This window comes from Larus michahellis, chromosome 8 (assembly GCF_964199755.1).
Source record: "Larus michahellis chromosome 8, bLarMic1.1, whole genome shotgun sequence".
NCBI classification, from domain to species: domain Eukaryota; kingdom Metazoa; phylum Chordata; class Aves; order Charadriiformes; family Laridae; genus Larus; species Larus michahellis.
The window spans coordinates 23,883,683-23,909,282 of record NC_133903.1 but is presented as its reverse complement, the minus strand read 5'-3'; the positions used below and the strand labels follow the sequence as shown (position 1 = coordinate 23,909,282).

Genomic DNA, 25,600 nt, shown 5'->3' with positions numbered 1-25,600 from the left:
ACAGCCTAAAAGCTTTTAGCAGATGAGGGCCGTTTTAGTGACTGAGCAGTGCTCACACAGATGAAATGGGCTGAAGCTTTCTGTGATGATAATATATTGACATCAATGGCAAATCAGACAGGTTTATTGGGATCTTCAGCAGAAAGGCCCAGTCCTGTATCTGTATCATTAATGGTTGTTCTGAGGAAGCCTGAAATTCCACCACTCATGATATATTAGTTCAGTGGATAGAGCAGTCTGACACCTTAATGACCTCCACAGCAACTAATTATGTTTGAGGATGATTATTTCATACCAAGAGTAGACAGAGGTAACTTCATGGTTTATTGTATTTTGCCATTTTTAGAATAAAAACTGAGGGTAAGGATTAATACAAGTTGAATATGTAGGCAAGATGCAACCCAAATGAAGTATTTTTCACTTTCATGTGCCAAAATGTGTCTTCCAGCCTGTAAGGCGACCAAAACGAGCTAGGAACCGGGATAGGCAAGAACACACAGGTAAGAGACATACATACAGGCGATCTCCAATCACCAAACAGAACTCGTGAGAAAACAAACTGGTGCCACACAGCATTCCTCAGATTGAATCACCATCAAAGGAACAATCAACTCTTAAAATCAGTGCTCGATGTGTGTTACTTACTGGTCGGGGACACATGTCTGGAGAGGAAAGTTCTTCTCTTTCATCTTCCAAATCTGAACTTAGAAAGAAGTTACTCATTCCATCAGGAATCTGGTCTTCTACCTGCTTGGATGGGGCACTGGATTCCTCCTTCACTTCACAGAGCTCCTGGTTGCTGAGCTGGATTTTCTCATTCCTGACCTTCTTTATTTGCTGTAACTGATTGACTGTGTCTTTCACAAAATCCCTAAGTAGACTGTCTGTCAGCAAACTGACCTTTTCCAGTTGGTCTTTTGACTTTTCTTCCTCTCTAAGTGGTAGTCTAAGCTGGGCTTCTAACTGGCTCTTTTCTTTTGTCAGCAAATCCAGAAGTGGAGTTGCAGGCTTCTCCACAACTCCAGGAGAGAGATCGTCCAACTTTTCCGCACATTCTTCCCCTAGTGTCTTCTGCCTCTCAAGTTTTTCAGAAAGGAAATCTGAGATGTCATCCAACTGAACAGTGGAAATCTCACCCTCAAAACCAGAAATGAGAGGAGCAAGGCTGGCCTCCTCTTTTACAGCATGCTTCAGATAATCCACCACTGACTGTTCTGGGGCAAGTGATTCAGTAGGTACAGAAATCTCCTTTATGCTGTTTACTTTAGAAGACGACTCCTCATCAACCCTTTCCCCAGCTGAGGCTTCTGAAACAGCTGTGTCTGCAGGAGCTTTATCCTGGGAGTAGTTTTCTGTTGCATCTCTGCTCTGGCTTTCATCTTCTTTGCCAGGTTTGGAACTTCCTCTGTCTTTCTGCTCAGCTTTGTGTTGCTTCTCCAGTTTATCATCGAAGAATGAGTCTTCATCCTTATTTGTGTCTAAATGGCTATCAATACTTTCTGTAATGTGAGAGATTTTTTGAGGAGGAGCAAAAATACCATGTTTCTCTTTGCAATCAAAATATTTAATACCATCGTAAGTTCCATTATTGTTCCCTTCAGGTTTATCCAACTCCACGCCAGCCCAAAACCCTTTGGCAAACTTAGTCAGACCTTTGAATCGCAATGTTCCAGGTTGGACTTTACTCACAAGTACTCTATCACCAATGTTGAAGTTTGGCAAACTATCTGTTTCTTCTGTGATCAAAACAGGGGCCCACAGCGGTGATTCAGTAGGGGTCTGTTCTTGCTCCACATCTCTGCGCTCAGTATTTTTTATAAGTTCTGTTGGGGACTTAAGTTCTAATAACCTCTCTGAACGCATGCTACCAGAGAGAGAGAAAGACCTGTCACTGAGGTATTCGCTAATTTCACCATCACTGCCAAGGCTGGTGGACCTACTTCTGCTGGTTTGTGTGTGCTGCGAGTGCTCTGTCAGTGACTGAGCATCCCCGTTAGGAGAGAGAAGAGATGCTTCGAAGTCATCTTTGTAATGTTGCCCAGGAAGTGTTTCTTCAACTGATGCTCGTTTTCTGGAGGAAGATCCTTCAAAGTCTTCAAGGTATAATGGCTCCTTTTGACTAAAGAGTTGTTCTGAAAGCAGATAACCCTTTTCCTCTGCTGATTTGTGAGAATACTCTTCCGCGCTCGGAGCAGTGACAGCATCTTTATCTGCCTGTCTCTGTTCTAAGATTTCTTCCGTACCATGACGACTTGCCACATCCAAACCAAAGAGCTCCTTCTGAGAGTGTTTGTTTTCAGAATGGAGGACTTTCTTTGGAAGGATGTCAAATGAGCTCTCCTCTTCTTTATCTAATGTCAACAAGACATCAGAACTCTCCAAAGGCTTAACATGAGAACCTTTAGTCTCATATTCCTCGGACTTTATGTATTCCAAATCTTCTTGTATCTCAGATTTATGACTGAAGGCAGCCTCGTCATTGGATGCTTTTACCACGTTGTTCATTGACCCATGGAATATCCTGCTAATGTCTTTCATGTCTTTGAGAAGAGATGATGAGGGTATGTTATCTAAGGAATCACCAGATCCTGCTCTGGAACTCCTTGGTGATATTAAAACAGAAGATGTTCCAGAAGGTCCTTCTGCATGAACATCTGTCACCTTCTTGGTGCGCACAGACACAGATCTCTCGGTTCTTGATGACACAGCATCTTGAAGGAAAATAAAAAGTGAATTACAGCAGATTGTATAGCCTGCATTGCCTTATTGAAAACTGCAACCACAGGCAACATCAAAGTTTCTATGCTAAAAGAAGATACAAACTGGCTCCTTGGAAATACGTATTTCTACTTGTCCTATGAACATGAGCAATGTTCTTTCAGTTCCAGTGTTTTACAGCTTTCTTTTGGATTCTTGTCCTTGTACCAGTATTTCATAATGCCATGCAATACTGAGCCCAAGGTAAGGGCTCAGTTATTTGCAAGCCGCAAATACAACCAAGATTAGAATGGTAGATAGTGATTAGATAATGATCAACAGCAAAACACTGAGAAGTATCTAAAGAAACCCCCATTCCTAAATTCTTCATTGTTTTTGGTTTCCTTACTTTCCTCAAGTGATAAAGGAACAAGAAACAGAAGAAAGGAAAAAGTGTGTCACTTACTTATGGTTTCAAATAAACCTCAGCAAGAGTAAAACTAAATACTGATTATACGGGAAACAGCAGAGGCAGAAGCCTAATAAATAATAATAGTAAAAAATACAGCTTGATCATTACGGTTTTATGAAGTCTGCATCCTTTCTTAAAACCTCTTCTTGATTCAAGAAGGAAAAGATTAAAGAATTTTAACACAGTCAGTCTTCAAGATTTTCTTCTGCAGTACATATTCTTCCAGTTACATACCTCCATGTTCTGAAATGGATTCCAAAGATGCTCTGGATCGCTCTGATTCAGCCAGTGATTTCCAGTTTTTAGCTGTCTCAGGCCTAAATTTGAAAAATCAATGGTTACACACCACAGTGTGTTTTGTTTTCCTTTTAATAGATAAAAATGGAAATACAAGCATCTATAACTACAATACCACACCAATGATAACATAAACAGCTTGCTTTGTCAACACACTGTGACCTTAGAAAATAGGAACGGGGACAGAGAGAAGAGTTTGGCAAGTCCTGGAAAGTCGTTTTTGAAAAGACTAATCAAACTTTAGCTTTTTTTGCAGCCAAAAAAAAGAAAAAGAAATTATTTTTTTTTTTTACTTAAATGCACTAAAATTGCACCATCTGCTGGAGAAAATCAAACAGTTAAAGATACAGTAGAAAGTGCAGAAATCAGTTGAATTCTCTACACTTTAAAACCTAAGATTGAAACCAGATTTAATTTGCAAAGATGAATGGCAGACATAATGAGCGACCAAAATAGGAAAAAATTCCTTCAGGTCTGTAATCCCATACAATGATTTGATACAATTCTTGCACGGTTGAAAATTATTGTTCAGAAACAACTTGAAAATAGGACCTGAAAGCCTGGGCAGGACAAGAGTGAGATGCAAATGATTACAAGGACAGATCATCTTATCTGTTTTGGGTCTGATGAGACCAGCAAATAGGACAACAGGATACTGCCACTGTCCAGTGCTTTGAGGAAGAGCAATTACCAGCTTTCCTTGCACTCGTGGTTTCTGCTAAAATAGCATTTACTGCTGTTTCAGAATAATCTCAAAAAGAAGAAATCCCAGTTACCTATGAAGCGGCGGTGCCTTGATCTTCGGTTTTTCAGCAGCAGCTGAAGATGGAGTTTTAATCTGAGGTTTGGCTGTGGGTGATGCCTCCAGATCTTGGCTCAGTTCTGCTTCTGTCTTCTTGATAAACTCATCATACGACTGCACATGGAAAACAGTTATGGCTGTTAGTCTGCTAAACCATAACTACAATTCAGCAATCAAAACCTATTAAATGAATAAAGGATACACTCGGGTTTCTCTGTAAAACAATCTATTTCACTTCCAAAAGCTCTACAGTTTTGAACCCTAGAAATTGTAATACTTTACTTTCAAAAACATATTACATAAGCATCACTCTCATCCAAGCTAGGGTACTTATGTGTACAAACATACCTAAGTCCCCTGAACGCTGCCAGTCACCCATTATAGATGCACATTTTAAAAGGGAATGGCATTTTTGCCTCAAGGTTCTAGTTCATTATTGAAAACAATTAAATAGCTAGAACACTTCTATCCCAGTCCCACTCTATCACAATAATGTGTCTTTCACAGCTGTTGATAAAATATTCTGCCAACAACATCCATACTATAATGATTTATCCAAGGCTAGCAATCTTTTACTTTGCCCTTCTTCCTACTGTTCCTAACCTCCAGTTGTTTGATCAGACTGGCTTCCTGCGCCTTCAGTCTCTCCTTTTGTCTCTTTTTCTGTTCTTTTTTCAGCTGGTAAACCACAGACTTCCTTTTCCGTAGTTCATCCTTCAGGGCCCTGATCCGTCCTTCAATGTCACTTTGATCAGATGTGGTTTCTGAAAAAGGTTAGTTTTAGTCTTTACAAGCTTGCACCTCACCAAACAGCTGTATGCAAAGAAGTGAACAGTCATTCAGTAAATGCAAAATACGGCCCAAGCAAAGTATCAAAGAATTTAATGTCAACATGTTAATCTTAATATAAGATGACTCTTAAAGCGGGATCTCAGATTCACAGCACTACTACATAACATATGAAAAAGTGTTGCATCTTATTTAATTTAGAAGAGAAAGGCTCAGATACATACAGTAACTTGTTGCCAAACTTGTTCACATCAACAGCCAATGTTCACGCTGCTACCTCATTAACTGCTTGTGTCAGCTGTTGCAGAAATTAATTTTTTTTCTGACGTATTTAAAAATATGACAACTCAAAGATGAATATATAATATATTGAAATATTTGTTTATAATCATGATATACAGTTTCAAGCTACAAGGTACGCTCCATTGATGAGAATTTCACTTGCAAAAGCAGTTTAGGTTTCTGGCCCATTTAGATTTCCTACTACCTTCTGATCATGTTCTACCTCTTTTCCCTTGGGACACTGTCCCCAGACACTTAGATCCATTCTCTGCATGATAACCCCATTCTACCAGTAACTCTGCGACTTTCATTATTACTGCTGTAACAAACTCTCAATCTCTCAGACTTTACAGAGAGACTGCCTCAGCATCTCATTACTTATTCTTTTCCACCCACCTGATTATATCCACTTGTTTCTTATTTCACATGTGTACCAAAATAGTGCAAAACAAGATCCTTGTCTCAGATTGGCGCTACCACAACCAAGTATGAAAACCTCTTTGAAATATTTATCTGACACAGTCTTTCTGGAGCTCCCCCCTGTGGCTCATGCCCCCCTTCCTCTTCTATTGCAGCAGCTGCAGCTCTTATGAGAAGGATCTTGGCTGGTTTGCTTTTCTAATGCTCAATATTACCTATAATGTTTTCTGGACCAAAACGCTTGGATGCTCACAAGGATGCCAGTTGCTTTACTGAACATCCTAGAAAGTAAGTCACCAGTATTATTTAGTCAGCTGGCAGGAACAGCTAGACATTTTGCTAATCAATCTCACTTCTCAAGACAACAAACCACTATATTGAAGGATTTCACCATCAACAACAGCCAGTAAATAAAATCAAACTACTGTATTCTTTTTCCATTAACAACTGTTGTTAACCATTTAGAGAATTAAAAAAACACACACACTACCACAACAACACAGCACAAAAACAATGGAATCTCACTTGCTAATCAGGAGTACTTTATGATGCCACTGTAATTAACAACTCCTCCCGAATAGTAAGTGACCACTATGTAATTATAGCTTTTCTCGATCAACTCATAAGGGAAAGATCTGCACATGCTTTCATCTTTGACGATCTTGTGTACGCATGCATTGAACTGACACAGCAATGACTTAATGACTACTCAGCAGCTTGGAGGATTTGTCTCTTTACAATGGAATGATTTATTGTGAAACCAGCACCATCTTGATGGACTTCCCACCTCTTATACCTTCCTTCAGCATTTGAAATCAAATAGTTCAGTTCTAAAAAGTTTATTTTCATAATCACTGTTGCCTGCTCTACTTTTCATAATGGCTTCCTTATGTGGTTTCTCAGTCAGAACTTGAAAATAACTTTATCAAGTCGCTGAATGCTTCACTGTGTTGCAAACTGCCCTCCAGACACAATCCCCATAAAAATTACTCAGTGCAAATATCTAGGTGTTACGTATTCATTTCTCTGTCTAATAGGAGAACAGTTGCGTCGAAATTACTGTGTTGCTATGGCACTTACGTACATATTAACCAAAAAAAACCCCAACATAAAAGAGTATTAAGCTTGCTACATCAAGCACCACGAAGACTGAATATGTAAGCATGCCAGTAAGTTATCCACCTATCACAAACAACAACCACTACATACAATATGGAACCACCAAGTTCTTTTTCTGATAAAGACTTATTGATCATTTAGGGAATTAAAAAAAGCAAGCAGGAAAATGGTATCCCATTTGCTAAGAAGCATTTTATGATGCTATATCAACTGCACTGTGGAATACAAGACATTTCAGAGATTAAAAGTGTAGAAAGGGTGAAAACAGACTTCACAGCTTAACAGAGCTGATGATGGTGACCCACTGAATGATGTCTCAGGAAGCCCTGCAAGCCACATGACTAACAGGCAGTGAGAGCACACCAGGGAAAGGACCACTCGGTACCAGTTCACTTCTAATATTCTCTCAGCATTTAGTGGGTAGTGAGATTGGATACTGGATAAAAGGCTTGTGATAAAGAGTCCATACAGTAGATCTTGTATTTTATAGCTCAAAATGCTATCTTAGGTCCTATTTTACTGTGCATAGTTCAAACCCTCCTCCAAAAATAAAAAACATATGTTCTGAAGCATCCATTTGTTCTGCAGATGCCAGCGCAGGTCCAACAGGCTCTGCCACGATATCAGAGCTATACTGCTTCTGGAGCCAGGCTGTGTTCAGAAAGAAGACGATCATGTTCATATACTGCTGAACCATATTTTGCTTTCTTACAACATGCGGGGTGGCGAATTGTCACCTGTTAAAAGCACAGCTAACCTTGATATGTTTAAATTCTAGGACTACCTCAACTATTGACTCTTATCTTCTTCATACGTGCTTGCAGGCACCAGCATTGCTTTCTAAAAGAAGAGATAATATATAGACCATATATAGACCTTCTAACATTAAGACCTTCTTAAGCTGAAGCGATCAAATTACGTTACGGGAAAATACTCTCTCAAAACCCCACACCTTGGCAATTCCCAGGAATTTCTGTCTGCCTCCCCCCATTTGTCTTCATTTCAAGTTTACTCTTTAAATGGAAAAGCTTTGAAAAAGCAATTTAAACCCAAGCAGGCGTTACACTTACCTGACTGTGTCATAGATAAAGATTCATCAGACCAGTTGTGAGATATCTGATGAGACTTCACAGGTGAACGTAGCTGTCCTCCAGTTCTATGGCTACCTTTGCTGGAATCTTGTTTTGATACGGATATACTGCTTTTGGGAGGAGACTATGGGAGAAGAGAAGGACAAATAAGTAAAGCTTGTAAAGCTCAGTTTGAAAGTAGGAGATCACTGTCATCAGGAGCCAGTTACAAGGAAAGAACAGCATGACTGGAGAACATCTCATAAGCAGTGGTACCCTACCCAGCTATCTTAAGAAGAATTTAATCTTAGTTTGCTAGACAATAAAACAAAAATACCAAGAGCAGCAATAGCTGACTGCTTGCTTTGAGCCTAGATTTCAGTAAACGTGCTTAGACTACTCTATTACCACGGAAGTGAACCGACAGGGTTCTGACTCACAGGTGTTCAATACAGTTTATGTAATCTTATTTGCTAACAACCACGGCAATAGGAACTCCTAGTAAATATATCTGTGAAATCAAAAGGACCATTTCATGTAAAGGGTGCAAGATGACATTCTAAATCGGTAAAACAACACAGCGCTATTGCTCTGAGGCCAAGCAAAAAGTTCTAAGTGCAAATATTCTTCCAAAATGCTGCTTACTGCTTCGACATTATACCACAAACCTTTTACACACGTTGAACATAACCTCTGGCACATATTAGGCATTTTACCTCACTATCTTCTCAGCAAACTTGCCAGCAAAAAAAGTATTTGTAATAAGTCTAGATGAGCAGCTCTTTTAACCCCACAGACAGTGTTTTTTCTGTCTCATTGAGCATAGGGCAAAGTTATCAGGATGAAACTTAAAATTATCAACCAAGCAAAAATAACAGAACAGAACAAGAAGGCAGAATCATCTAGCAAACAGACATAATCTGAAACCCAAAGGATTGTGCATGAGGTTCAGCTTTGCTTCTTCAGCCTCTAGCTATACCTTGGGATACATTACTTGCAAATAAAGCAAAGCGGAAAAACAGAGCATAGTTTCCATGGCCTCAAAGAATTTATACAATGGTAACAAGCTAGCCTACAGCTAATTCACACTGGTAAACTGGGTCAGTGTACCACCACTTCATACTGCATACCTATGTGACATACGTAAAACATTTTGCAAGACTGCCCACAAGTTTAAAAATATCTAAACTCTGTGCTGAAGCAGTTTTTCCTCAGGACTTCAACAAACATATCTGATCACAATATTTATTCACAATAACGTAAAATGGTATTGCAAACACAGAGAACAGTTTAATCTCACCTTTGACAGCTGGGATAGCTATACTTAACTATTTTTCTGATAGCCTTTTACAGATGTAAGAATATATATAGCATAAAAACCTCACTCACAAGTTTGCCAGGTGACATAGAGGACTTGAACTCTTCAGAATAAACCATTTCTTCATTAGCTGTCCTCTGATCTGGGCTTTCTGGCTGTTCATGACCCATAATCTCTGATGGGACCGACTCAGCAGCTAGGCTCCCAAGATCTTCTGGGATAGAGCTTTCACTGTTTAGATGAGAGCAAGAAGGCACTGGAGACTCTTCTTCACTAGCCGTTTCTGAGATTGAATAATGAGAGAAAAAACAAAGCGTGTAAGAACTCGCACTGACTTATATGCCTTCAGAGATACTGCTGCCTGCATTTAAAGTGGCAACTGCTACCAATACATGTCAAATTGTAAGTGTTATTTCACTGACCTAGACACCGAGGGTGGAATATTTAGCAAGAACAAACACGTTTACCAGAGAACTATGATTTAAGACTGCCAAACGTTCCTAGTGATTGCTGAATGTCTAAAATAAAGAGGTTTTCAAGATATTCTAACATTTTCCAGACAACACACTCCAAAAAGATCATTAGGGAAACCTGTCCTTCCAGTTGACCATACCCCAGCAAGAGTCACCATTAGTCTGAAGAAGTCATGGAGGAGCATGTAATCTGGAAGCCAGATCTTGAATTTAGAATTGATTGCTTCCTTTACAGTAGCTGCAGAAAACATTTTAATGTTATGATTTCATCATGAGTCTCTCAACTGGCAACAAGTAAAATAATAAGTTGGGTTTTCAATATTCCTGTTTACTAAATTCCGCAGGAGTCACAGCATTACTGAAGCAGCCATGGAGAACTACTCAATATTTGAGCAAAGGCTGGGGAGGGAGCGGCACTTCGAAGCAGGGCTGTGCTCCACTGCTTACTGGTAGATAAAATTAATAGAAAGCAAGTGTATTTTCTCATCTGTTGATGAGAATTCAGTGTTCATGCTGAATTTTTGTTCATGGGAACTTACTGACTCATACACATAGCATCTTTAAAATGTCTTACGATGCCTAAAATCCACATGACTTTTCAGCAAAAAGTGTAATAGGGCATAATTCTGAATTCCCTTTGTACATTCAAAGGACATGGTGCCTCCTTCCAGCAAAGTGAGGAAAAAAAGGAAAACGGATTGTTTCTAGAACAGTCCCTGAAGTTTCATTATTTTCTCCCACTGCAACCCAGTTCTCTGTGCTTTGTGCTGAAAGTACGGTCCACTTAAGACAGAACAGTAAAGCTGTAGCTCCCAACATCTGGGAACTTATTTTTCCTCACAGTAGTATAAATTTATACTAATTACATCCTAGCACACTTTAGCACAGTTGCAGATTTCAAAGAGTTGTACTGCATAAACAACAAGAGGGAAGAAAAAAATGTTTTCAATGTTTTGCAAATGCAGGCGAGGGGGAAAGCAGCCCTTGATAAGAACCATCCTCACCAACAGTAATAAGGCTAACAGGACAGACGCTCAAACAGCACTACAGGGGAAAATGGTTTTAAAAGAAAAGAAGTACAAACCTAAGCGACCATTGTGTCAAATTATATTTTACTCTTGTCATTTGCAACAGTTCCCCCCACTTCCTACTACCTTTAGGTTCGGTTCTCTGATCGCCCAAGTCTTTCTTGACTATTTTGGTTTTGAGCAGCTCTTTGTCCCAGGCAGCTAGAGCCTGCTTTTCTATCTGCCGTATTTCTGCTTCCTCTGCATCCAGGCGGCGTTTCCACTCCAGCAATTCTTCAGCATGTTGTCGACGCTGCATCAGCTTCTGTTCTCGCTTAGTTAGGAACCTGACAGAGCAGAAGACAGTGGGAAAACAGCCAACCACCCTCAAAGGTCCCAACAGCCAGATGCTCTATTGCCACAATTCCCAGAATTTTAGCTTTTCAAATTCTTTTCTAGAATAATATTCACACTAACTACTATCTCCTAGACTTCTGATGTGCTGCTGTAAAAAAACCCCAAACAAGTAGACAAGAATTTTTTTTTTCCTTTGCAGTAAAGTCTACAGCATACTGTAAACACACTGCTTACAATTTGAAGATCTTCAAAATCATTAAAGGTGCTACTAATTATCCACTAACATGAACAGGATAAGTTCCCAATTTCAGGATGTAGAAAGTACCTGTGATGTTAAACTGGAACCCTCAATAAAGCAGTAACTGTTTGAAAAATGGATCTTTCTTTTTGCTAATCCCAATGACAGAAAAATTGTAACCCCAGTTGCCCCACAGTTCTTTCCAAATACATAATTATAAGAGAAGGTGGATCCTGTATTAATAGTTCTCCTGAATTATTGGAACTTTTATCCTTCTTCCTTTAAGCATCACCTGTATGGATTGCCACCCTTGGAATGTTAATAGTCAGCCGACGGCATTAAGAGAATAAGGATGCAGGACTGTTTTTCCTAGCTACTAACAGATTTGGCTGCTAGCTTAAGAGTAGATAAAAAGTAAAGATCACACTGCATATTTGCAACTTTTTTTTCCTTTCTGGCAAAGATTTCTTAAGTGATCTGTGAAACCTCAGAAATGGGGAAATTCTTCGATAACTTTGTAGGTACAAACAGGTTTGTTCATGCATGCATATACTAGTTCTCTTTGCCGGTTCCTGAACAACAGTATCTCTGGTCTTATTTCTAAACATTGAAGTAACCAAGACCATAGCTTTTAGCCTTTAAGATAGTAAATGGGAGCAAGTTCAACATCAATTGTACACACTTCCTCTGACATGCCAAGTCTAGAGAAGAGTGTACATCAATCCATTTATCTCCTACACTGAAATTTTTAAGATGTCACAGAATCACTCTGTAGAAAATACATGGTTTGCCAGCTAGAGCAAGAGTTCCACATTGGTACAGAAGGTGTGGTGCTTAAAAAGGCAGTCTTCAAAGACTTGTGATATTTTGCTATGCAAATGCCTTTATAAGTTTCAAGCCACCCCAAACACTCAGCATCAAAGTTTTTAAGCTGCAAAGCAGATAATAATTTCATCTGTGCTTTTTAATCTCTCATGTTTCAAAAAACCTTTTATTTACAGAGACTGGAGTGACCAACTGGCTAATCTGCAGATCTTGCCTGCCAAGGGACATTTCTTCTTTGCTCATTTAGCATTCACTCTATTCACTGAAAAGTGAGCTGGCAGTTGATAAGAAAGGTTGAGTTTCAGATAAATCCTCCGCTAAGAGATTCAGACAAGGTAGACAAGTTATGATGTGAAGATAAAAGTTTCAAAAGCCAGTAAGACACGCCCACAATCTCCTCTCCTATAGTCAAAACAAGAGCAGGAGAAAATTGGGAGCACCTCAGAGTCTCTGGAACACCTGCCACCTTCAAGCCGACAGATTCTAGGATTTTATGCATTACTTTACCACTTTCCATAGACAAACATCAAAGTTGTCTACTCTTAGGCAAAACCAACAGATTAGTATCATTAAGAAACTAGACTACCAGCATTACAGACATGACATGGACGGTCATGCTTATACTGTGTCTTTCACCAGCACTATCAGATTTATCAACTCTTACTTTCAGACACACATCAGTTCCAATTAGTCTAGCAGATCATGTATTTGGAACTCATTATGGAGGTCATCATTACAATGATCTCAATGCAAAAGCAACTTTTTCTTCTTCCTTCACCCACTGTTTGATTTCATCAGAATGTCTGGATCTTCACAGTTGGCTGGATCTTAAGGGAGGCAAGTCCAGTTGAAATAAAATACAAGAGAAAGACTGAAATAAACGGATTCAAAAGAGAACTCCTTAAAAGCAGATGTCAAATGAATTAACTGAGAAGACCACAAACAGGAGGAGAATTAACTAAATGACCATGAAAATAATCAGCGCACAAAGACTACTTAGTAAGAAAGATAAGTCAACAGAAGTGATAGGAGAGAAAGAGGGTTCCAACATTCAACCTAGAAGAGGTGGATGATTAAAGCAGCATGGCTAAAGGTGCGGACCCTTTTATAACCCTGGGGTTTAAAAGGTCAGAGCCACAAGGTAGCACACATACTGCCTAAATATTTACTACTGTCTAGAGGGTTCCAGTTGCAACACCAAGGGTACACCATTTATCCTCAAAAGCAGGGGCAGCTTCACAGAAAATAAATTAAAATGCAAAACCACATCTGGCATCTATGAAGCTGGAAATGGGGAGCAAAGAGGAAGCAGCAGCACTCAGATTACTCCAGTACGATTTCAAAGTCTAACTCTTTCTTTGTTGCTAACATCAGACGTTTTATCCATCCATTCCAAATATTAACCCGGAAGCACTAACCTGCTGCTCTAACCTGTACTTGTACATCAAGGCATACTGACTTAGAGCCCGGACTACAGTTTCAGCAGCTGTAAGTAGCAACCAGGCAGTGGAAGCAAAGTGAACCATCTGTCTGCTGCTCAGAACACAGTGGGAGTAAGAGATTAGAATCATAGAATGATTCGGGTTGGAAGGGACCTTAAAGATCACCCAGTTCCACCCCCCTGCCCTGGGCAGGGACACCTCCCACCAGACCAGGCTGCTCAAAGCCCCATCCAGCCTGGCCTTGAACACCTCCAGGGATGGGGCAGCCACAGCTTCTCTGGGCAACCTGTTCCAGTGCCTCACCACCCCCAAGTGTAAAAAAATTCTTCCTTATATTTAACGTAGACCGACGCTCTTTCAGTTTAAAACTGTTAGCCTTGTCCTATCCCTACAGGCCCCGGCAAAAAGGTCTCTCTCCATTTTTCTTATAAGCCCACTTTATATATTGAAAAGCTGTAATAAGGTCTCCCGGGAGCTGCCTTTTCTTGAGGCTGAACAACCCCAACTCTTTCAGCCTGTCCTCATAGCAGAGGTGTTCCAATCCTCTGATCATTTTTGTGGCCCTCCTCTGGACCCACTCGAACAGGTCCATGTCTGTCTTGTATCGGGAACCCCAGAACTGAGTGCAGTACTCCACATGGTAGTCTCACGAAAGCAGAGGAGGAGGGGAGCATCACCTCCCTTGACCTGTTGGCCATGCTTCTTCTGATGCAGACCAGGATACAGTTGGCTTTCTGGGCTGCAAGTGCACGTTGCCAGTTCATATCCAATTTTTTTTGTCCACCGGCATTCCCTAAAGAGCTTCTCTGCACGACTGCTCTCAATTAATTCATCACCCAGTCTGTACTGATGCTGAGGATTGCCCTGATCCAGGCGCAGGACCTTGCATTTGTCTGTGTTGACCTTCATGAGGTTCACCCTGGCACACTCCTCAAGCCTGTCAAGGGTCTTCTGGATGGCATCCCTTCCCTCTAGCGAATCAACTGCACCACTCAGCTTGGTGTCACCTGCAAACCCGTTGAGGGTGCACCCAATCCCACTGTCTACGTCATCATTAATAAAGATCTGGAAACAGTGAGGAAACGTTCACTGATGAAGAACCTCTTGACTTTCTAGGACTGAACAGAGCATGCTCTATCAAAGAGTCTATCACTTGAGAAAGATACAGTTACCTGACCAATTGGTTGTAGATATACAGCTGGAATTTGGGGTGTAGGTTGGGAAAACAGACACTGAGAGAAGCCCAGTGGTGAGACGTAAAGACAGAGAAGAAGTAGTGAACAGGAGAGCAGTGTCTACAAAATAAGGAGGAAGAGTTTAAAACTAATATAGCAAAAAAGGCAGAAAGAACGAGAAAAGGACAGCATCTAGCAAAGAACTTTAAAATTAATTGCATTTAACATTGTATAGTTATTACCCAACATTTGAAGTAGACAAACTATACACTGTTATGCAGAAGGTAATAGAACACATACACTTATAACACTTCATTTTCTGTTAATTAAAGGCAAGCTACTTTCACACAGCTATATTTTTCTTTAAATTTCGGAAGGAGTTTTATTACTTTGATGCAGACTTCCACGTGCACTGGTTAACATATATCAACCTGATCTTTTTGCAACTCTTGCTATTCTAATCATCGATAGAGTATATTATTAGCATCAAATAGCATGCTGGTTTTGCAGTATGAACAACTCTGCTGGTCTGAAACTTAAAACACATTTTCATTCACCTGGTGAAACCTCAGTAAAATTACTTCTCCAAAGGTAAGCACCAGTGAAAGGGCAAAAAAAAAAAAAAAAAAAAAGAGATTAAATAATGTATTTTTAAAACATAAGCTATTCCAGAAAAGTCTGAGATATACCTGTATTTCAACTTGTAGCTGCTATTTTGTTTGGTTGGGGTTTTTTTTGTTTGTTTGTTTTTGTTTTGTTTTTTTTTTTTTTGCAACAAAGTGCAGACGGTCTCAGAATACTCACGTATTGCCTCTTTCATTTGAAGTACTAACTGCGGAAAGATAATGCGTATTGGGTTTGTTTTTTTTTTTTAAAAATCTACAAAACCTTACAGCTCTTGCTTAAAATGGTATTTCCCAAAGAATTACCATTTTAAGCTAATTCCTAATGAATTATCATATTTATAGAAAAATAGCATACTCCATATAGCTCTATTAACTACAATGCAAGCTAAGAAGAATATTAAGAAAAAGCAAAAGAAAATGAGCATTTAATCAGTTCTTCTATTGCTCAGATTATCATTAAAATTGCATATGCAAGGAAAGCAAGGGGAAGCGGTTAATTCTCTTTGACAGAGCATGCTCCTGTTCACATGCAGGCTACACAGATCAATTAATTAAAACAGAACTACTCTTTCACTCCCCTTTTAGAGAAATACTAAAGCTGTCTCATAAGTAAAAAAAACCAAAGGATTTCCACATTGCCATGGAGTACAGCAAATCCAGCACAGCAGGCTTTCCATATTCCTTCCTCTAGTTGCTTTGTACTTGTCATTCAGCTTCTTTCCTTATACCATATCTCACAACCTGACCGGTTCCCTTCAAACAGCAGCTTCCTATCATTACACCCCAAACCAAACGTCTTACTCTATTAATAGTAATTCTTATGCTTTTTTACAAATAAGGACATCAGAAAAAAAGGTATCAAGTTGGCACTGTTTGTCAATCAATAAGCACTGCTATCACTATCAAAATACCTGCAAAAGGTGTGCCAAAACAAGACAATCAGGAAGATCTATTTCTAGGGAATCATTTATGTTTACACGAAATGCTACTTTCTTTGAACATATACAGCAATCCAAGACAAAACCATAGAAACAAAAATACAGGACCACATACTTTACATCACACAAAACTTCCACTTGTTTCTCCTAAAAGCAATTGTTTCAGCTCAAATCCTGCTATCCACCTTTTGAAAAGTATTCTCCAGGCGAGTAATATTTTGGACGGACGATTAAATCTACCTTTTGAAAAGTATTCTCCAGGCGAGTAATATTTTGGACTGACGATTAAATCTACCTTTTGAAAAGTATTCTCCAGGTAAGCAATATTTTGTACTGACGATTAAAACATCTTTAAGAGCAGAACATGCTTCATATCTACTGCTATCCCTTGTAACAGTAAGAACAATTATTTATTAAAATGTAATTCTTTCTCCAATCATTAAGTGTTGCTTAAAAATGAAGGCACTTGGAAAAAATAAGATTTAAAAAAAAGAATATTGACAAAAACACTACTTGGTAAAAAAGCATAGGAAGTCTTGAATATGAAAGTGTATTTGTCATTTCTTATACTATTAATACAGTATTAATACAATGTCAAAATTCATAAGCTGTGGCTTGGTTTTGTAACACTATATCACCATTTGAAATTCTGTATGCTGAATCTTGGATGGAAAAAAACAAGATAAAGACCCTTTTTTTAACAAAAATAAGATCAGAAGAAAAATCTTTTTTTCTTGAAACCCTAGGAGTCAATATGGCCTACAGAGCCCATCCTTTTCAAGTCCCCGTCTTAAGCTGTTTACTAACCTCAAAATATACTTTGAGAAAGAGTCAGCTGCTAGAACGATGGGGTGGTTTTCACATGACTTGGAATGCCAAGAGTGTAGTTTTGGTAATATGATGCTTCAGAAACTTGAAGTAATTTGTTATTTTGGTTTTTGAGTTTACCAAATCCTATCAGAAGAGTCTGAATAACAGCAATCAATTCAGGCTAACACATGAAGATCACGTTAACTAGAATGTTTTTGCTTTTATTCTAGTTACACCAAATCCCTACTTATTACTACTACTGGTTTTTATCTTCATTGTATACAAGTACATATGGACTAAAATATAGTGATCTACCTTGGTTATTAAGTTCAAAAAAATTGTTTAAGCAAAGACTATTCCTTGCAGTAACTGGCAGTGGCCAGACTTCCAATGGATTAGTCTCAAGTAAGAATTTAAGGCTTCGAACTACTGAGCACATGCTGGTACAGCATTTGGGATGTTTAGTTCAGGCAAAGTAATTCCTACACTGAAAAGATGCAGAAACAATTTTTGATTCAAAACAATTTAACAGGTGAAATCAACAGATTCAGTCTTAGTTTTCAGACCCAGGAACCGCACATATACCTCATTACTTCCTCTGAAGACTAACAACTGTTTTCAACTTTTTTTGCAACCTGTGGAGCATACAGGAGGAAAAGAAAGTTCTTATTAACTGCCTGTCTGCTCAGTCACACACGTACCACCTCCATTAATTAAGAAAATACTTGGAGAATTCATCCCTAGCTGATTTTAATGCAGTTAGAAATGCAGTTCAACAGCTGTTAGAAATCACGTGCCTAACAAGCTCAATGACTTTCTGTGAGCCAGATCTCAAAATCAGTTAGTAGGTTTTGCATAAGACTATTGCTATTTGTAACTTATGCTTTTAAAAATAAAAATTGGTACTGTAATACTGCAGTCTCACTCTCTATATTTTTTCCCTTTAAAATAAAAGGGGAGATAGAAAATACAGGCACCACTTTGACCATTTGACTTCGGGGCTCCCGTTGCAAGAGGAACTCTGACAAGATGTACCATCAAGCTGGAGCCTGTTCAAGTTCCTTGTACATACAAACATCAAAATCTTTTAAACTGATGCGCTTTTAAAACCAATCTTCTACAATAAAACCTCAACCACGCAGTCTGCCAGGTAACAATGTTTGAATCTCAGTATTCATGTGAGAACTGTAGCCTTTAAAATATTATATTCAAAGATTAATATTACTGCTATTACTGCTTCTAATCAACTGTTTTTCAGGTAACTCAGATCAAAGTGTATGTGATATCAATACCTCTGTAATTTTTCTGATGGCCACTGTTAGTGCAGATACTGTCCAAACCTACTCGTCCTATTAAAATAGTCAATTTTTGTATAAGAAAAAAGAAAATTAGTTACTTTTCATCCATTCTGCTGCGCATTTTCTTAAGCTTCTGCATAATGCTGCTAGTCTCACTGCTGGAGATTGAGATTGGGGAAGGGCTGCGTGTCTCTGCATCAGTTGGAAGCGGGCTAGAACCATTGCTCTGCTTGATGTCATCCTCACTGTGAAGTTCCTGCAATTAAGTGTTAAAAAAACATAATCAACATTGAAAGTAGGAAAAGTTACTCTACCATCTTTTTAAAAATCGTGTTAATTGAGCTCTACTTCTCCCCAGAATATATCAAATACTTCAGATAAGTCTGTCCACCTGCAAGCGGACATTTTCCAACTTTATTTTTAATTGACACAAAGTTTGTTAGTACATCCCGTTTCTCCACAATTTAAGTTCTCCCCTAACTGTGTCTAGAACAAAAAAAAAACCCCACCAGAATTCAGCTACCCAGACGGGAAACCAATTTTTTCTATACCACTATTATTTAACTTCTGAGTCCTCAAAATTTGGTAAGGAGGCAGAGACCATTACCAAAATCCCATCTTGCTATCTCATAAAGCAGATGCAGGAAACTTAGTTGTAATGACACTAATACACACACAAAGCAGAAAGTTTTGGGTTTAGCACTTACATTTAGTATTTTGGGGTCTGACAAATAATGAAACAAAATGAGAGTCTGAGAGATCTAAGCATCAAAAACCTGATATTTACAAGGTCATTAGTTAAGCTTGAGCATTAACAAACGTCACCTACTGCCCAGTTAAAACATTTTATAACTTCTCCAAATACATTTCCTTAAACATAAAATTGCTAAGATAAAGAGGATGAGATCGTTTGAGGCAGACAAAACTTCCAAGTGATAGGTCTGATCTAGTAGCGTCCCATTCCTATAAACACTGAAGTCAGATACCAGCAGCACAGCCCACGAGGGAAGACTCCAGCTTGTGTACTGAACACTCACCAGCTTGTTTTCTCCTGCAGATTTTAGTTTTTCCTGCAGTTTCATTGTAGTCTGACGGATTCGTTCTATTTCCGCCTGCTGTTTAAGGATCAGCTGTCTCTCCTTCCGAGCAGCCTTGTTAGCCTCTTGAAGACGCTTAATTTCTGCCTTTTAGATATAAAAGATTAAGCATAAGAACTCTGACAGACAGCTCTCAAGAACACACTCTAAAGCTGCCACAGTGTCCTTGCTATGCGTTTAAAATTACTGCAGTTATATGATGAAGTAACCAGCCTGAACTTCAGCAGCAAAGAACAGAAGATCTAAGTCTCAAGCAGTGAGATTACTGATACAGAAGGACCCTTTAAAACAATGTGTTAAATACTACTGAAATGCACATAAAAATTATTGGTAAGAAATACTGCTAGCTTCCTATCCAAAAGCCTGTTACGGAGTTTTCTCAATTCTTAGCTTTTACAGTGTCTGAAACATTTAATGGCTACACAGGGGTTTCAAGGGGATTTTCCTAGAGGGCATCAGTTACCTTTTCCTGCTGTAATCTCAGCAGCAGACCACGCTGCCTCTTTCGAATGGGAGGCATCTTATCATCCTCTCCCTTGTCTCGCAAATGCCTGCAAATAGATTGGAAGAAAGACTTAAATAAGAAAAAAGTGCAAAACAATAAGCCTTTTACTCAATAAAGTAAAAAAAAAAAGTTTACTTTTCCTAACCTGCAGAAGAGTATATGCCTGTACTGCATCACTGGCATGCTCTATAGCGGAATATTTTGTAGTGTTTAAACAGACACGCACATTGAAAAGGCCAGTGCAGGTAATATGAGATCTCACATGAACGGGCAGAAGCTCTGCAGATGCTCATGCCCACCATTTGAGAAAGTCAAAAGGAAGGACACTTGGGTCACTACCTCACCATCCTATGTCAAACCCACTGTGACAAGAAATTGGAAGAAAACGTCTGGTGAACAATGGTACTCTCATGCAGAGAGTGACTATGGAAAAGTATTATTGATTAAATCTGGCCACCACTGCTTAGTGGTGGGCAGGTACTTCACTAGGTACTTCAAGTGGCATTCCAGGACAAAGCATATGTTAGGTTGGAAACAAATCATCAAGTACAACACACATTCAGATTCACAAAATTTGGCCTGACTCAACTAAAATGACCTCAGACAGACATCAAGCAAACAAAGGTAGAACTGTTTGACAGTTTTATACCTTCTTGACTTAGGATTTGTAGAGTAATGGTTGGGAACTACCTTCTCCAATTCACAACAAACATCCAATGTTCTACTGTTTCAATGAAATTCTCTGTTATCAAACTGCATTCAGTGTAAACATCAAAGCACACTTACAAACTGGGTTCTACTCTTTCCAAGTGACAATAACATTTGTATAGATTACTGACATCAGAAGATTAGCTCAACCATTGATACTTAATAAGGGAGGGGTGGCGTGGAAGCAAAATCTAACAAAAAAAATTCAAGTAGAAGTACAGGAAAACAGTCAGTCAGCAACTGTGTGTATATATACATATATATATTTAGAGCTGTCTCACTTTTTCTGGTGTTCCAGCCAAGCTAATTCCGCCTTGGTCTTCTCTTTCAGAGCCTTCTCCCGGAGCCGAAGCAGTGAGGACTGATGAGCTGCTCGCATCTCCTCCTCTTTCATGTATTGTCTTACCATCTCCATGGTAAATTTAGAGAAACTGTCTTGCCCCCCAGAGAATGGCATGCTTAGCTCCTAGAAGGCAAGACAAATTTGGCATGATTTGATAATACAGAAATTCCAAGGCTTTTTCCAATTATGAAGTGTGTGTGTGTGTGTATATACGCACACATAAAAACAAGAAGGAAAGCTGTTTTTTTCTCTGAGCTTTGTGAAGACCAGCTTTTTCCGCCTTGGGCTGCGTGACGGTTTTGGACCATCCCCTCTTGGGCCAGAGAGATGAAGCATCCTCATGTACTTCCGAGCTGTGCTTAGGCATAGTAGGAAGACTTAATTCACTGGGCTTTTATAGCCTACCTCAAAGTCACTCCTCTTCTCCAAAGCCACAAGAGAACAGGTAGAGGCCTGGACGGACTGCTCCATAAGTCAGTCATTGCACTTGTATAACAGTGACATACAGCATGATTCATACAACTCAATGTTTTGAGATGCTCAAAGAACCACAGTGAGGAAAAGAACCCTAAAGTTTGCAAACACAACTAAGAATAGCTCATTTGAACCTCATGAGCTCAACCATTTTAGTTCAATTAATTTACCTGAACTACGGTTGCTTGACCTACCTTGATAGAGGACAGAGCTGTTTTTTCTGGGGAGACTTCCTCATCAGAATCATCACGATTACCCCGTTTCTTCTCCAAATTATTTCTGCGATGACTCTCAGAGGGCAGCAAAGACCGAAAAGACTTTTCCTCAATTTCATCCTCTGTCATGGACTCATCAAATTTCAGGGAATACTCTGTTGCAACAGAAGCGGAATCTGAGGGAGAAATCAGGGAAGTGGTTTTACGCTCAGGTATGTACCATGAATGCAGTTCTACTCTGTCTCATCTCAGTAAAATTGGGGGGGGGGGAGAGGGGAGGAGCAGGAAAGAAAGGGAGATAACTACTTTAATGCATAAAAATGGATGTTTAGAAGAGTGACCTTGAGATAGAGGGCATCATGAAAAACTGTTGTCTGGCTTCAAAAGACGTAACAGACTTCCATACACAGGTATAACCACAATTCTGGGGCTGCTAAAACATTTGGCATTCAGCCTGCATATTCAGCAAGTGAACATTTGGCTCCAGCTAGCACAGCAGAAAGTAGAACGGCCCACAGGCTCCATCACACTGATGTGTAGAATTTCAAAGGGTCCCATCCTCTATTACCTCTTCAGAAGCTACCAATTCACCTGGGGCTCAGCTTCCTTCACACATACTCCCTCATTTATTTCAGAAACTAATTCTGAAACAGCACCTCCCTCCCCCCTTACCTTCAGATTCATCACATACAAACAAAACAGCTAACCTTTTTCATCTGGCAGTGATAAAATACTATCACTCGGCAAGGAATCATCCACACCAGTATGAGCCTGCTCTTCGATACTGCTAGTTATCTTTTCACGACGGGAAAGCTTTTTCTCATTCTCCTTAGAAGATGGAACTGAAGGACTCTCTTGGCGGCTGCTGGTACTACTGTGTTATCAAGAGATAATTTTTTTTAAAATTACTTTGCACATTTCAAAATCTTTATATTGCATTACTACTCTAAATGCCATGATTAACATCCCAGCAATAACCTACATGCAGAGGCTTTGGTTTTGTTTTGTTTTTAAAATGCAGCTTGGCTACCTTAAAATTCCAAGCCTCAGCAAGCTGCTGACTGACAGCAGAACTTGTTATTTTTATTCTACCTTAAAATGCAAGTTGTTTGTAGGTATGCATACCCTCCACCTGGCAATGAGTACTGATGATAAACCACTGCAAACATCTCTCCTTACAATTTTTAAATGGATGATTTTAAACGAAATAGCAATACTGTTTTAAATTAGAAGAACTACAGAGGACAAAATCATTCCAGACGGTCAAGATCAGAGAAGGGCTGTGAGAAACTTCATGGGACCTAACTAGATCAGGTAAGCGAACAGGAAACAAAAAACTAAAATGCAGTATTAAACACAGGCAAGATACTGAAAAAGTAACACCAGAAATGACTCAAAACCTCAGGCAAGCAGCATTCCAGGGACTTCATGTAAAATCTCAAGCCAGTGCAAAACAGCAGCGAATGCAAAAACCTGAACAAAAAGGCCAGATGCACAGAGAACAGAATAGAAAATAATGCACGTTACAGAGTAGGCACTTCTACAGGTCTCTGCACTGTATTTTCAGAATATATGTTCCAGTCTATGTTCTAGTCCATTTCAAAACAACACAGAGCAAAATGAGAAAGGCACAAAACGCAAATGTTTAGGACAAGGAAAAAGACTCAGATAAACAGAGACTTAAAGTGACTTTTAGGTTACAAAGGTGATGCGATAGAAGTATGCAGGTAGGCCACAGCACAGAAATCAGAATAATCTCAGCTCAACAATTTCTGAAGGTGTTTCATCCAACCAAAGTCAAGGCCACATCCAAGTTCTGAACACCTCTTCAGCCTCTCTTTTACATCATGTAAACCTGTCTCCTAATCGTCTTGGTGGCTGACCACTAGATGTGTCAGTACGTTAACATCTTCTCTTTACCAAAGAGCCCAAAACTGGACACTGCGTTCCGGATACAGTCTCACAAGAGCTAAGCAGGGGGAATAACCATTTCCCTTCACCTGCTTGCTAGACTCTTGCTAATGAGAAAGCAGATGTGGAACTCAATTATTCTTAAGTTACAAAAGAGAAAAAAGTGTCCAATTAGGACAAATACAGCAAATTCAAAACCAAAGACATTAACACACAACATACTATTACACTGCGGACCACAACGTAGTAGGATTTTTAGTTAAAGACAAAGCAAATTCTGGTAGGCATGTAAACCTTCAAGCTCATGAATATAAGACAGGGTTACTCGTTGAAAGTTTAATACTGACTACCTCTTTTTAAAACATACATCGAAGGAATTATCTTTATATTCTGTTGTACTTCAGTTCTTATTTATAGCAAAAAAACCCCTGTGTAATCTAAACTCTTCTTACCTCTGATCATGAACCTTTGATCTTGAGGACTCTGAATAGCTATCAAACATTGGTGAGTATGTCTGTTTTGAGTCACCTCTCTCCTCTTTACCTTGCGATATGGCACCAGACTCACATTTCCTGAGAAAGGGAAGAGTTTTGAGTAAATCTGCATTGTCTTAAACAATCACAATAATACAGTTTGCACAAGCTTTCATCAGTTTACTAGAAGCAGTAACAGCTAAAATTTCTGAAGAGATCACTTAAGGCTCAGACTAGTTGTATCATCCTACAAAATGTTTAGAGAGTCTTTTTCTATTAATACAGAGCTTCAGAGAACCAGTTAATGTCACCTTTGGCGTACACTATTAAGGGCATAAAAATGGAATCTAAAGTCTTCTTCTTAAATGCTCACTCATTATGACATCTTAAAATTTTCTTCAAGAATAGGTGAAGTAAAACCTAACAAATTCTACTTCCCCCTTCTTTAGATGTGAAACATGAGGCAAAACCTGTTTGTATCAGTTCGGGCTCTCAGTTGTTTCATGAACTCTGAATGATGCTGCCGCTGGTGGTCAAACAAGGTGGTGACTGGAGCAGCTGGAGCGCTGACAGTATCCGAGATCTGTGCTCGTGCTAACTCTGTCATCTGAGTACAACAAAAAACAAAGGAATACAATGTGCTTATCAGCAACAAAATGATTTTGAAAGAGAAAATAGTCATCCTCGCAGGCAATTTACTGATTTATAGGACAAATGTGTAAGACATCGTTTTGCAATGGTTTGTAATTACGTACATGTCAGTTTTGGTTGTAGGAGGTGCATATTGCTCTGTAAATACATACTCCTTAATTTATTCACAGTGGAGTTATTGATACGAAACTGCAGACATGCAAGATACTACTTACTGTATCGTTCTAATCAAGTTAACCAAACTCTGATCAAGAGAATCATCCCCACATAATAAAACATTCCGGACTTACCATTACAATTAATTAAAAAAAAAAAAACACAAAAAACCAAAAAACCCAACAAATAACAGAAATAATGTCCTCTTTTTCACTTGAGTGCATCCTGACCAAAGAACAAGAAATATTATTTCCATTCCAAAGGAAGCAACAGGTTTAAATTCCAATATCATGCAAACTGCCAGGTCTAAAATTGGCAGCATTAATCAACAAACAGCCAGAAATTTCTCCTTTTTAATGTATGGTAGTCACTGTGTACCTGACTAGAAATAAGAACTTCTTCAGGAATCACAGCAGAGAACACTGATTTTTAGAAGCTTTAGAATTTAATATTTTTCTTCTTGTTCAAAGCTCTGCTTCTCACAGAGCAAGGAACTCTGGTGGGTTTTGAAGGTAGGAATAAGCTGTATTTCAATAACTTCCAATAAACGTACTGAGTTTCTCCATTAATTCATCAATTAGTGTATAAAGTAATTATAACACATAAAATTTA

At 39.0% G+C, this 25,600-nt stretch overlaps 1 protein-coding gene across 14 annotated transcripts in view; it reads right to left on the bottom strand.

Annotated features, from left to right (window-relative positions):
* Positions 1 to 25,600, bottom strand: part of CEP350 (centrosomal protein 350) — an 80,937-nt gene that overhangs the window by 13,161 nt on the left and 42,176 nt on the right. For 12 of the 14 annotated variants that reach the window (XM_074599040.1, XM_074599038.1, XM_074599042.1 and 9 more), the window contains exons 20-35: positions 24,652 to 24,788; positions 24,161 to 24,280; positions 22,505 to 22,671; positions 21,777 to 21,973; positions 21,047 to 21,231; positions 20,016 to 20,103; positions 19,493 to 19,639; positions 18,554 to 18,711; positions 14,781 to 14,903; positions 10,894 to 11,093; positions 9,338 to 9,549; positions 7,949 to 8,093; positions 4,872 to 5,032; positions 4,243 to 4,382; positions 3,404 to 3,486; positions 646 to 2,711 (exon numbers count right to left, since the gene is read on the bottom strand). In XM_074599040.1, coding sequence (XP_074455141.1) covers positions 646 to 2,711; positions 3,404 to 3,486; positions 4,243 to 4,382; positions 4,872 to 5,032; positions 7,949 to 8,093; positions 9,338 to 9,549; positions 10,894 to 11,093; positions 14,781 to 14,903; positions 18,554 to 18,711; positions 19,493 to 19,639; positions 20,016 to 20,103; positions 21,047 to 21,231; positions 21,777 to 21,973; positions 22,505 to 22,671; positions 24,161 to 24,280; positions 24,652 to 24,788 — 4,329 coding nt within the window. The remainder of the gene's footprint in view (positions 1 to 645; positions 2,712 to 3,403; positions 3,487 to 4,242; positions 4,383 to 4,871; positions 5,033 to 7,948; positions 8,094 to 9,337; positions 9,550 to 10,893; positions 11,094 to 14,780; positions 14,904 to 18,553; positions 18,712 to 19,492; positions 19,640 to 20,015; positions 20,104 to 21,046; positions 21,232 to 21,776; positions 21,974 to 22,504; positions 22,672 to 24,160; positions 24,281 to 24,651; positions 24,789 to 25,600) is intronic. The other 2 variants (XM_074599047.1, XM_074599049.1) reach the window with 1 other exon arrangement.